Source organism: Balaenoptera musculus, chromosome 12 (genome assembly GCF_009873245.2).
Source record: "Balaenoptera musculus isolate JJ_BM4_2016_0621 chromosome 12, mBalMus1.pri.v3, whole genome shotgun sequence".
NCBI classification, from domain to species: Eukaryota; Metazoa; Chordata; class Mammalia; order Artiodactyla; family Balaenopteridae; genus Balaenoptera; species Balaenoptera musculus.
In genome coordinates, this window is record NC_045796.1 from 53138068 (window position 1) to 53148958 (window position 10891).

A 10891-nucleotide genomic window follows, 5' to 3' on the forward strand; every position below is an offset into this window, starting at 1 on the left:
TAAGTCTATTTGAGCCAACCCTTCCAGTGCTAGCACACTGCTCCTGGGAATCTACAAACCAATTTATTTATGCAGATGCCCTTTTCTTAGATGATGTGTATTATGTGTGTGTCCTTTCTATTACTACTCTATTTTTTTAGTCCCTTTTATAACACTTTCTTGAGAATTAGAATAATTAGTCTCTGATTCTTTATTCTCTTTACTGATAAAATCTGTGTATTTTCTACTTTCACCTGAAAAGTAAACCATCGCTTAAACCAGGGAGGGTCATCACATTCTTTCTGTAGGTCAATGTAAATATTTTACGCTTTGTGGGCTACATAAGGTCTCTGTCATATGTTCCTTTCTCGTTTTTTAAAACAACCCTTTAAAAATGTAAAAGCCATTCCTAACTTGCATGCCATACAAAAGGCCTCCAGCTGCCTTAGTCTATCAACCCCATGCTCTAAACAATTAATTTTAAGTGGGCCCTAACTAGCCCATTTGGAATTAGTTGGAACAACTTTACTATCCAGACTTCTGGAGACAAACTGAAGGGAACTAAGGCCAACATGTTTGTTAGTAATTCAGAGAGGCCAGTGCTGCTCCCCTAAGGAGATAAAGGGGACCTTGACTTAGCTTGGTTTTGCCTTAAGAAGCCTGAACCCAGGGAAGCTGGTTGACGGGGATAAAACTGAAATGAAGACACTAAGAACAAGGCCAGTTTATTTTACACTGCCTCCTGAGGTAGTTAACGTGGGAAACAGCAGGCTGGTCATGAAAACCCTCTCTGGGCTTAGTTCATTCAGCGCATGTCTCACTCATGCTCACGAGGTCAAAATGTGAACAAATCAAGCCTGGGAGGGAAATCCAGGCCAAGGGAAGCGTCTATAGGAGCCACGATACAAATGCTGACTTCCACAAAATTGGCTCAGGAGATTCCACAAATGGTAGGAGAACTTTATTTTAATAAAAACGTCCTCTTTTTAACCTGGCCCCTTCCCCACCACTAGAACGCAGCTTTATCACTAAAAAGCAATCCATTTATTTGAGCGTACTCTTTTTAGGCAATTTTAACTTTTTCCACCGCCGTAACACCACTCTGTATTTCTCACTGCTGGTCTTCTCTTCAAACACTTTTTTCAGGAGAATCCGCATCACTGTCTCTGTTTCTGCTTCTCTATCCTCTCCAATTAGAAGATCCAATGTATCTCCCACTTTCACCTGAAAATTAAAAAGAAAACAGAACCTTCATTACATTTTGGGAAACTCGGCCAATGCAAACATCTCTCCTTTGAGTTTTCACTGGGCGACCACCACCTGGGGCACAGGTGACTCCTCTGTAATGGTCACTTCTCCCTAGTGCTTCCAGGTGAAAGGGCCCCCCTCTCTGGGCAGATGCCTCAGACCCATGTGGCTCAATAGGGGCCAGTGTCCCTCCTGTCTCAGTGTCCCTGAGACAACTGGCTGCTTGTGGACAGGGCCGTGTGGCTTCAGTTTTCACGTCTATTGCATGACTTAAGGAAACACTTGAATGGAAGCATTTATTTTGGTAACAGTGGCAAAAGATGAAGCAGGGCACAACCTTAGAGGTTATGAGCACAGTAATTACTACATGCACTGAGAAGACAATTTTCAGTGTTAACACTTTCACTGATTTCAACACAGTTAAGCTACATCATTGGGGACAGGGCACAATTTGTTGGAAATCTGTCACAGTGGAACAACGGTCAGCTGTATCTCCTAAAGAAATCGAAGTAAATAAACTGCTTTCCAGCACTGGCTAGCGCCAGTGATGCCACATCATCAAGAGGAGACAGGACTCAACGCACAAGGATGGAATGCCACAGAAAAGAGGGTCGAGTTGGATGCTGACTTGGGTTAAAAGGGCTGAGATCAAACCCGTTTTTGTCCAGATGGGAGCTTTGGGTTGAGCGAGTGCAGGACATGCCCTGGGGGCAGTCACATCAGTGCTGCCACGGTGCAAACAGCCCAAGAGACACCTGGTCCTGGCAGCTCAGGATCCCAGGGAATCTGCCCAGCAACTCAGGAAGGGACTAAACTGACCCAGATGCCATATGCTTCTACTAGAACACAAGCCAGGATGACCAGAGGCCGTCTCAGACCATTCACCACCACTTCCAAGCCAAGGATGGGGGCAGTGGTGAAGAGATGGACAGAAAGACAGGGACAGACTCCCATGTGCGGGCCATGGACTCTAAGTGGGCACAGGTACCCATTTAAAAGCCTACTTGGGGGCTTCTGTTTAAGGAGCATGGTGCCAAATGCTTGTTTGCCTCATTTTTCAATGAATGCCCTGAGGCAGTCATAACTTCACGCTGTTGGGATATCTGTACCTCACTAGGGCAAGCCACCCACTCAAGGCTTCCGTAGGCCCAATACTAAGTCTACAACCTGGGAATGCACGCCTGCTCACCACGATGCCACACTGGTCAATCCAGGCAGCTGGATGTAAAACTCACAGGGGCTGATTTTAAACCATTAACTTTCTCCCCTCTGGGCTGAGAAGCAGAGAGACTCAAACCACAGTGAGGCATGAAGACTGCTTCTCCTTGTGGGTTTGAAGGCATCATCTGGGCTGGGCAGAGGGGGGGAGTGGGGAGTTGGGGGGAGGGGCGGTCAGTCCTCCTGAAGTTCTGCTGGATTCAATTTTTTTTTTTAAAATGACCATTCGCCCAAACTGTGTAGACATTTAAAATCAATGTTCAGAAATACAAGGCTTGGGAACGCTGCTTTACCTTTTTTGGCATAACTTTGTGTCATTACAATTCATCTTTTAGTAAGTAATATACGCACATGATACAATACGTAAAAGGTATAAAAGGATATACAGAGAAAAAGGCAACCCTTCTTATGTATCCTTTCATAGATATACTATGTGCGATGTCTGCCCCTTAAGAGGAGAGTGGATCGTTCTGGTGGCTTTCTTCTAGGGCAGAGAATAGGGAAGGAATGTTTCTCCTTTACCCGGTCAATCCCAGGGAGAGGTGAGGTTAGGAAGGCTTCAGTCCCCATATTTGGGCTCCATACACCCTCTATTTAGGTCAACAGTTACCCAGCACCCACAGCACTCTGGGCCCCATCTGGTGTGCAACTCACAGAAAAAGCTCTGCTCAGCTGCAGGCAGCCAGGGTTAGAGCTGCAGCATCAGACAGGCGCCTGACCCTTCAGCCAGCAGCCAGGCACAGGCCCCACGGAGCAGGCCACGGAAGGGGAGGTGCTCCTCATTCCCTGCAAAGCCCTGTCCCTTCCACCGTGGGAGACGGCACAGTAGACACAAAGCAAAACTGGCTGGGATTAGGGGCTGTTCCAAGCATCTACATTTCCAATCTCCCCTTAGCTGCAGTTACTATGGCTACCAGGCCTCCTAGTAACAAGGCAGCCGAGTGTTAATGCTGGCCCCTTCCTTTGCTGACCCTCAGGAGAAATCTGGAAGGCAGCCAAGACAACAGAACACCCAAGGCAGAATGAAGAAGCAGCAATTAGACTGTAGTTAACAATATCTCAAAGCAGAGGGAGAAAAATAGATTTACGGTGTCTGTAAATGAGGCCCTGGCAGAGACACTGTGCACCAAGAACAGATCTTGTCTTTGGAACACTGCGGCTGGTGAGAAGGGGGCTGGGCTACAAGCAGGAAAAAGCGATTAAGGGACAAGAAGGACCTGATCTCCAGGTGCATGTCTGGAGTGCTTCATTTCCTGCAGCTCATTGAGCAAGGACTGACACCTGCAGTCTGAACCTGTGAGGTCAGGTGCCATCAGAGGGATCTGGGCCTTGTGACTTGGCGGCCAAGACAAGTACTGGGGATCCCCCCTCCTGTCCACTCAGCTGCAAGAACCACTCTGAGTCTGGGGAGCAGAGACTCTGAAGACAGCCTCAGTGCTCACCCAGGTCCATGGCCAATGGCTCACACCCTCCCATGTCCCAGGGGTACAGGATGCAGCTCAGGTCCTCCAATCCCAGGAGTGTTTTGAAATATGAAAGAAGCTAAAATAAAAACAACCTTCAAAAGTGTGTCTAACTTCCATGGAACGTTTATTCCCTGGACACTGACTAAGAGTTAGATCATGTCCGCCAACGCCTCATAGGTCTGTGTCTTCCAAACTTTTTAAGGGTCTCTGTCATATACTTTTTAAAATCGTTTTGTTAACTTTTACTATCATTATTATTTTTTCCAATTATGAAAGTGAGACATACTCGTGAAAAATTCAGAAAATAAAATGCATGAAGAACATTTAACCCACAGTGCCCCACTCAAAGATGAATACTAGTAGTATTAATATTTTAATTCTATGTATGTATATATGTAACTTTTTACAAAAATACATTTTTAAAAGAATATATATATCATTTATTATAACACTGGATACTAGAAATACATTTTCTTATAACACTTGTGAGTGATTCTTTCACTTAACAATAGTATTGATATGGAGCTGTCAGGAAATATGGAACCTTCTTTTTGATGGCTGCCCTGCACACAGAGCAGTGTATCCAGCAGGTACTGGGGGTTGGGGGCTACTGCTGAGCTGAACAGAATTGCACATCTGCTCAGGTAACAGCAGGCCAAAGAAACCTCTACATGGATTTAGCCTGATTATTATGATTTCACAGGGGCTAACATTAATGACTTAGAAGTTTAATAGATTTTTGCCTGTTCTGATAGTGACCTGTCTTAAAATTTAAAAAAAAAAGGGGAAGCTTCATCTCAAAGTCATTATGGCTGCAAAGAGCAAGTGGTCTGTGTAACTGAAGCTGTGTGACCAGGCCTGAGGGAGACCTTAGAGGGGGCAAGACAGACATACACGAGGAGCCACTGATGCCCCAAAGGAGCCCCGGGGGAAACTGGGGGAGGCATTAACTGAGTACTGGCAGAACAATAGACAAAAATATCTGGCTGTCATATTATCTCACCGTGGACTTCCCTGGTGGCGCAGTGGTTAAGATTCCGCCTGCCAATGCAGGGGGACACGGGTTTGAGCCCTGGTCCGGAAAGATCCCACATGCCACAGAGCAACTAAGCCCGTGCGCCACAACTACTGAGCCCACGTGCCACAACTACTGAAGCCTGCGCACCTAGAGCCCATGCTCCACAACAAGGGAAGCCAACACAATGAGAAGCCCGTGCACTGCAACGAAGAGTAGCCCCCGCTCACTGCAACTAGAGAAAGCCTGGGCACAGCAACGAAGACCCAACACAGCCAAAAAAACAAAGAAACAAAAAAAACCCTCACCGTTCTACTTTTCTTCCATAATTTTTCCCCGTTCAGCCTGAGTTCACCTTTGTAGAATGCATCTTCCACTTTGCTAAAAAAAGAAAAAAAAAAAACAAAGTGCTTTAAAATAGAAATATATTCAAAACAATTATATAATTTTGAGAAAAGTACCAGCTGTTTGTAATGCTTATCCTGACAGTGGCTGGCCTCCCCACAGAATCTCCATTCTGGGTGCTGGGAAAGTGAAAGTCAACTGCTTCCATATGCATCTAAACAGGGAGACCAAAGGGTACTGCCGAGTAGATGCCGATGCCGGCTGCTGCAAAGACCTGCTAGCGCTAGCAGGCAGGTAACCAGCGCCCTGCTGGGGCTTCCAAGTGGGCTGGAACCAGCATCTAGCGCATTCAGGATGGGCCCGGCGCTCTCCACGTGACTCCCCCTACAGCAGTCACCTTAGAGGTGGTAGCGCCTGTGATTCACGACAGCCAAAATGAGTGGGCACTCCCTTCCCTTCACGTGCTCTGAGAAAAACCAGGTACCACATGTATGGTGAGGCTATTGAGAAACCCTCTGCTAATCTGCACTGAGATGGGGAAATTCCAATCCAGCAGCTCCTCATCTCTCTGAATTTGATCACTGGGGCAACCAGACCAGGGCAGGATACACACAAAAATGAGTGCCCTTTCGTTTTAGTGTTCTGACTCCAGGCAATTGACATCTGGGGTTCTCCTAATAAGAACAGCGGCAATTACTACTGTCAGAGAGGGAGAGGCCCCTCATGAGCCTGCCAGATTTTAGAGAATATTCAAGTCCCGATCAGGGTGCCTGTGGGTTCAGAGTTAAAAACTGAACTATGCCTTTAAATCAGGACATAAAGATACAAATTCCACAAGGGAATCTTTCTTAATTTATTATTCATACCACAATTCTTATCTTGCATGCAGTATGCACACAATGATTGCTAAAGGAATGAATGAACAATGAGGATCACTATTCTTGTATAATTAGTCTAGCAGAGAAGGAATGAGAATGTTAAAGAAATCTTGAAAGTTACGCTTAGTATCTCTATGCACTATATATGAACACACATAGTATTTTCATCATCATAGCTAACATACCAAGTACCCACTATGTGCCACACACTGTTGTAAATGCTTTAGGTAGATAGACTCATTTAATCCTAGCCACCACCTTCTAAAGCTGGTTCTATTACCCCCATTTTATAGATGAGGAAACTGCACAGAGATTTTTAAGTAACTTGTCCAAGGTCACACACAACCCGGGATTGAAACCCCAGTAGTCGGCTACAAAGCCTGCAGTCTTTTTTTTTTAAAGATTGATTGATTGATTGATCGATTGATTGATTGCTATGTCGGGTCTTTGTTTCTGTGCTAGGGCTTTCTCTAGTTGCGGCAAGCGGGGGCCACTCTTCATCGCGGTGCGCGAGCCTCTCACTATCGCGGCCTCTCCTGTTGTGGAGCACAGGCTCCAGACGCGCAGGCTCAGCAGTTGTGGCTCACGGGCCCAGTCACTCCACGGCACGTGGGATCCTCCCAGACCAGGGCTCGAACCCGTGTCCCCTGCATCAGCAGGCAGATTCTCAACCACTGCGCCACCAGGGAAGCCCCAAGCCTGCAGTCTTAACCACCATGTTATACTGCTTCTGTTGATTCTAAGAGGTACCTTCTCACACTGTAGCATTTGTGAAACCCAGGTGCATTCTATGCTTGCTATATACATCTAACATGGTGATTCCTTTTTTCCTCAAGAAGCTGTTTTTACATCAACGGTTCATCTTACAGTTGATTGTGTCTTAGAATCAAGGAAATAATGCCATGTGGGATTTGCAGGCAGTCACTTGACTTCTTTGGGAATTAGTTTTCTCATCTATAGAATGAAATAATTGGAACAGGTTACCTATAAGATCCTTTCACATCTATGGTTACTCTTCAGCATACTATGAGCCATGTAATTGGTAATGCTGCTTTAAAATAACCAATAAGACAAGCGATTTTGTATTAAAACGCACATACTTACTTTCTTCCGATATCTAGGCCCGTCTTCAGGATAACATCGTATCGGAAGGACTGCACTACTTTGTCCAGGTCTTTATAGTCTCTGACCGCAGTGGGGTCGTCCTCTGGCTCCTCTTCCTGCTCACTCATCTCATGACGCTCACTCTCTTCATCAGAGTCCCCTTCATCCTCCACTTGTTGCAGAGTCTTTGTAGTGGATTTTTTAGAGCTTACATTACTTTTGAGTCTTACGGAAAATGGGAAAATATATTCTTGAGATGTTAAAAGCCCTGAGAGTCTCAGTGAGAAAATGTTACGGAAAAATGTTTTATAATTTGAAGAATTTAACTTGGTACTAGACAAATATAAGTATCGATTCCAGGAAGCACAGTGTTTTTGTGAAGGTGTCCCTCGTAGCGCTCCGCAGAGCCCAATCCAGGCATCTGGCTTTCTTAAAACACCACTGGGCAATCTGACACTAGTCATAGCCATGGCTCATACGACCTGAAACAGACAATAATTCAGTTTTACTTCCCAAGTGTGGTATCCTGGCATTCTTACAACATAAACCATACACACCATGAACACTTTACATCTAGTACTGTACTTATGCTTCCTCCTACAAAAGGCCATGTTGGTCCACATGTACCAAGGGCCATGCACACTGTACTAGGTGACTCTTCTGGCTGTAATTAACGTGCTGACCTCACAGCGTGGTCATGAAGGTTGAATTAGATACTAGTAAGTGTGAAAACAGGTTCTACTCTTCTCACTCCCCCAAATTAGCTTGGGTACTGATTGCTACTGAAAAATATTAACAATAGTTCTCAATGATTTTTTTTCTTTCTTTTTGGCCGTGCCATGCGGCTTGCAGGGATCTCAGTTCCCCCACCAGGGATTAAACCCGGGCCACGGCAGGAATCCTAACCACTAGGCCACCAGGGAACTCCCTCAATGATTTATTTTAAAAAGGAAAATCTCAGGACGAGAAAGACTATTTACTGACATACATTACATCCTTACAATATTGACTTTGCAAAGGATACCAGATCATGACTTCATGAAAGCCAGTGAGTCTCTAAACTTTATTTCAATCTCCAACTCCAGCAAATCAGAGCTAGGAATGAGCAAATTGTACAGATCTGCATTTCACCTCCTTTCACATCTTCTTCCCACTGTTTAACAGAGGCAGTAGCTAGCAGAGAAGAAGGGGCCTGGAGACCCACAAACTAGGTAATTGTTTCCTGAGGTAGAGGTGCTGACATGCCACATGTCCTGTGTGCTCCACTGGGAGGACTCTTGGAAGATTGCACCTGGTTCCCTCCAGACTTTGCCCCATGCATCTTCTACCTTGCATGTTTTATCCTTTTGCTGTAATAAATCATAGCCATGACCCACAGCTGAGTCCTGTTGAGTCTTCCTAGTGAAATCAATGAACCTAGGGGTGGTCCTGGGAATCCTGACAAAATATCCAACTGCCTATTCGACATCTCCATTTGGGTGCGTAACAGGCACCTCAAACTTAATTGGCCCGGAAACAAACTTCTGATATATCTCGAACCCCAAATCTGCTCTACCTGCAGCCTTCCCCATCTCAGTTAATGGTAACTCCACCCTTCTAGTTCCTGAGAACAAAAGCTTCCAGTCACTCTTGACTCTTCTCTTTCCCCCATACTCAGATCCATAATGTCAGGAAATCATGTGGCTTATCTCCAAAATATGTCCAGTGTCCCCTCACTTCTCACCATTCCCACTGTTACCACAGATTCAGGCCACCATCTATCACCAGGATTACTACAAAAGCTCCATTACAGTCTGTTCTCCATAGAGCAGTCAGAGTGTCTTTTAAAAAGTAATTTATATCATGTCACTCCTTCCCTCACAACCCTACAAAAGCACGGAGAAAAGCAAAATCCCTCCCTTGGCCTACAGTCCCTGTGTGATCTGGCCCCTCCATTTCCGCTCTGACCTCATCTCCTGCCTCTCTCACCCATGCTCACTCAGCTCCTTCCTGAAGATCCTCATACACAACAGGCACACTTCTGGGTAGACTCCTTTGTTCCAGCTGCCCAGAACACTCTTAGCCCAGATATCTGCATGGATAAATGATCTTCACCTCAATGAGGTCTACTCATTCCAACTCCATTTAACAGGTGTCTTGTCCTCCAAATCTCCCCTTGCCCCGTTCTACTTTCTTTCGCAATAGCACTTATCTGCTATGTTATATAATTTACTGCTCAATCCCAAGTGCCCAGAATAGTGCCTGACACATGGTAAGTGCTTACTTAAATACTGTGAAAGTAGGTCAAAAGAACCGGTGCAGGGAGGGTGGGAGGGAGGGAGATGCAAGAGGGAAGAGAAATGGGAACATATTGTATATGTATAACTGATTCACTTTGTTATAAAGCAGAAGCTAACACACTATTGTAAGGCAATTATACTTCAATAAAGATGTTTAAAAAAAAAAAAAAGAACCGGTGCATTAGAATGAAGAACAATGATGGGGCTGGGTTGATGGGTAAGAGGCTAGATCTCCAAGGGCCTTTCCTATCAAAGCTTGGACTTATCCAGAACGCATGAGAGCTATAGCAAGACTTTAAGCAGGGAAGTGATCTGATGGGAGTGCTTTTTAAAAGATTTCTTTGGCGACAGCGTGGACGTAAGGGGAGTATCACGGAAGGAAGCCTGAAGGAGGTTTTGAGTGAGATCTTCAGGAGAGATATAAAATCGGTGAACTAACCGAAGGCTGTAAGAAAAACAACGACTGGAATGTAGAGGCAACGCTGTCCTTGACCTGCGGGACATTTGGAATCCCTCCATGTTCCTGAGCCTGTTAACTTCTCCGTATGGAAAACCTGATTTAACTGCTTTTAGTTCAACTGCAAGTTGAACTTCTTTTCTCTTCTCTTGGAGACCTCAGAGGCTGACCAAGTGCTGAGATAAGGTCATGTTCCCCTCGCTCCCTCCCTACCCCCGTCGGGCTGCGCACCTTCCCGGGTCCTCAAGGTCAAGGGAAACGACACCAACGTCCTCGATCTCGCGGTCTGTCTCTGCAGCCAACAGGAGCGGCCGGGCCCACGGGCAGACGACCTCGGCCCGCCGGGTTCGCAAGGCCCCTAAGAGCCCCCGGATCCACGGGGCGTCCCGAGCTGGCCCGGCTGGGGCAGGACGCCAGAGACTCACGCGGAGACCTGGCAGGAGCGCGGGCGGGGGGCTGGAGCTCGCCCTGCCCGTATTTCCCATGTGCTTGCTGTGAAGCAACAGAAGCGGGAGCGGACACGGGGCACCGCACGCCGGGCAGGGGCTCAGTTACCTGTACGTCAGCGCCGCTCCCCCCTTCCCACCCCCCCCCCACCCCACGGCTTCGCCGAGCTCCGGACTCCACACCCCGCCCTGCCCTTGCCCCTCCCCTTCCGCCGGCGCCGGCGCGGTGAGAGCAGGCTGGGCGGTGCGCACTGGCACGGCGGCGATGGCGGCGGCACAGCGACCCCTGCTGGAAGCCGAGACTCGGAGGACTGCGCCGGGAGGGCTGCTGAGAGAGTACAGGGCCAGCTCTGAGCTGAGCGGGGAGCCCACGCTGAGTGATTGATTCCACATTGTTGAAGAAAGCTTTTCTTTTTTTTTCTTTTTAATTAGTTAAGTAGGACTTCCCTAGTGGCA

General features: G+C 46.7%; 1 protein-coding gene across 1 annotated transcript; it reads right to left on the reverse strand.

Moving 5' to 3' along the window:
• Window positions 1-910: 910 nt before the first annotated feature.
• On the reverse strand, window positions 911-10593 carry MTRES1 (mitochondrial transcription rescue factor 1). Its single transcript, XM_036872175.1, has 4 exons — window positions 10221-10593; window positions 7254-7735; window positions 5235-5307; window positions 911-1203 (listed from the first exon to the last, which is right to left on the reverse strand). Exons 2-4 carry the CDS (start codon window positions 7721-7723, stop codon window positions 1024-1026), a joined length of 723 nt encoding a protein of 240 aa, XP_036728070.1. The 5' UTR covers window positions 7724-7735; window positions 10221-10593; the 3' UTR covers window positions 911-1023.
• Between the last annotated feature and the right edge of the window lie 298 nt (window positions 10594-10891).

Bases quoted from the DNA above. Each gene is read 5' to 3' on its own strand.
- MTRES1 (XM_036872175.1), bottom strand. From the start codon at position 7,723: ATGGCTATGACTAGTGTCAGATTGCCCAGTGGTGTTTTAAGAAAGCCA. The intron at 5,308-7,253 runs GTAAGTATGTGC...TTCTTTTTTTAG, and splicing joins GGCCTAGATATCGGAAGAAA to CAAAGTGGAAGATGCATTCT. The intron at 1,204-5,234 runs GTGAGGGTTTTT...TTTAATTTTCAG, and splicing joins TATGGAAGAAAAGTAGAACG to GTGAAAGTGGGAGATACATT.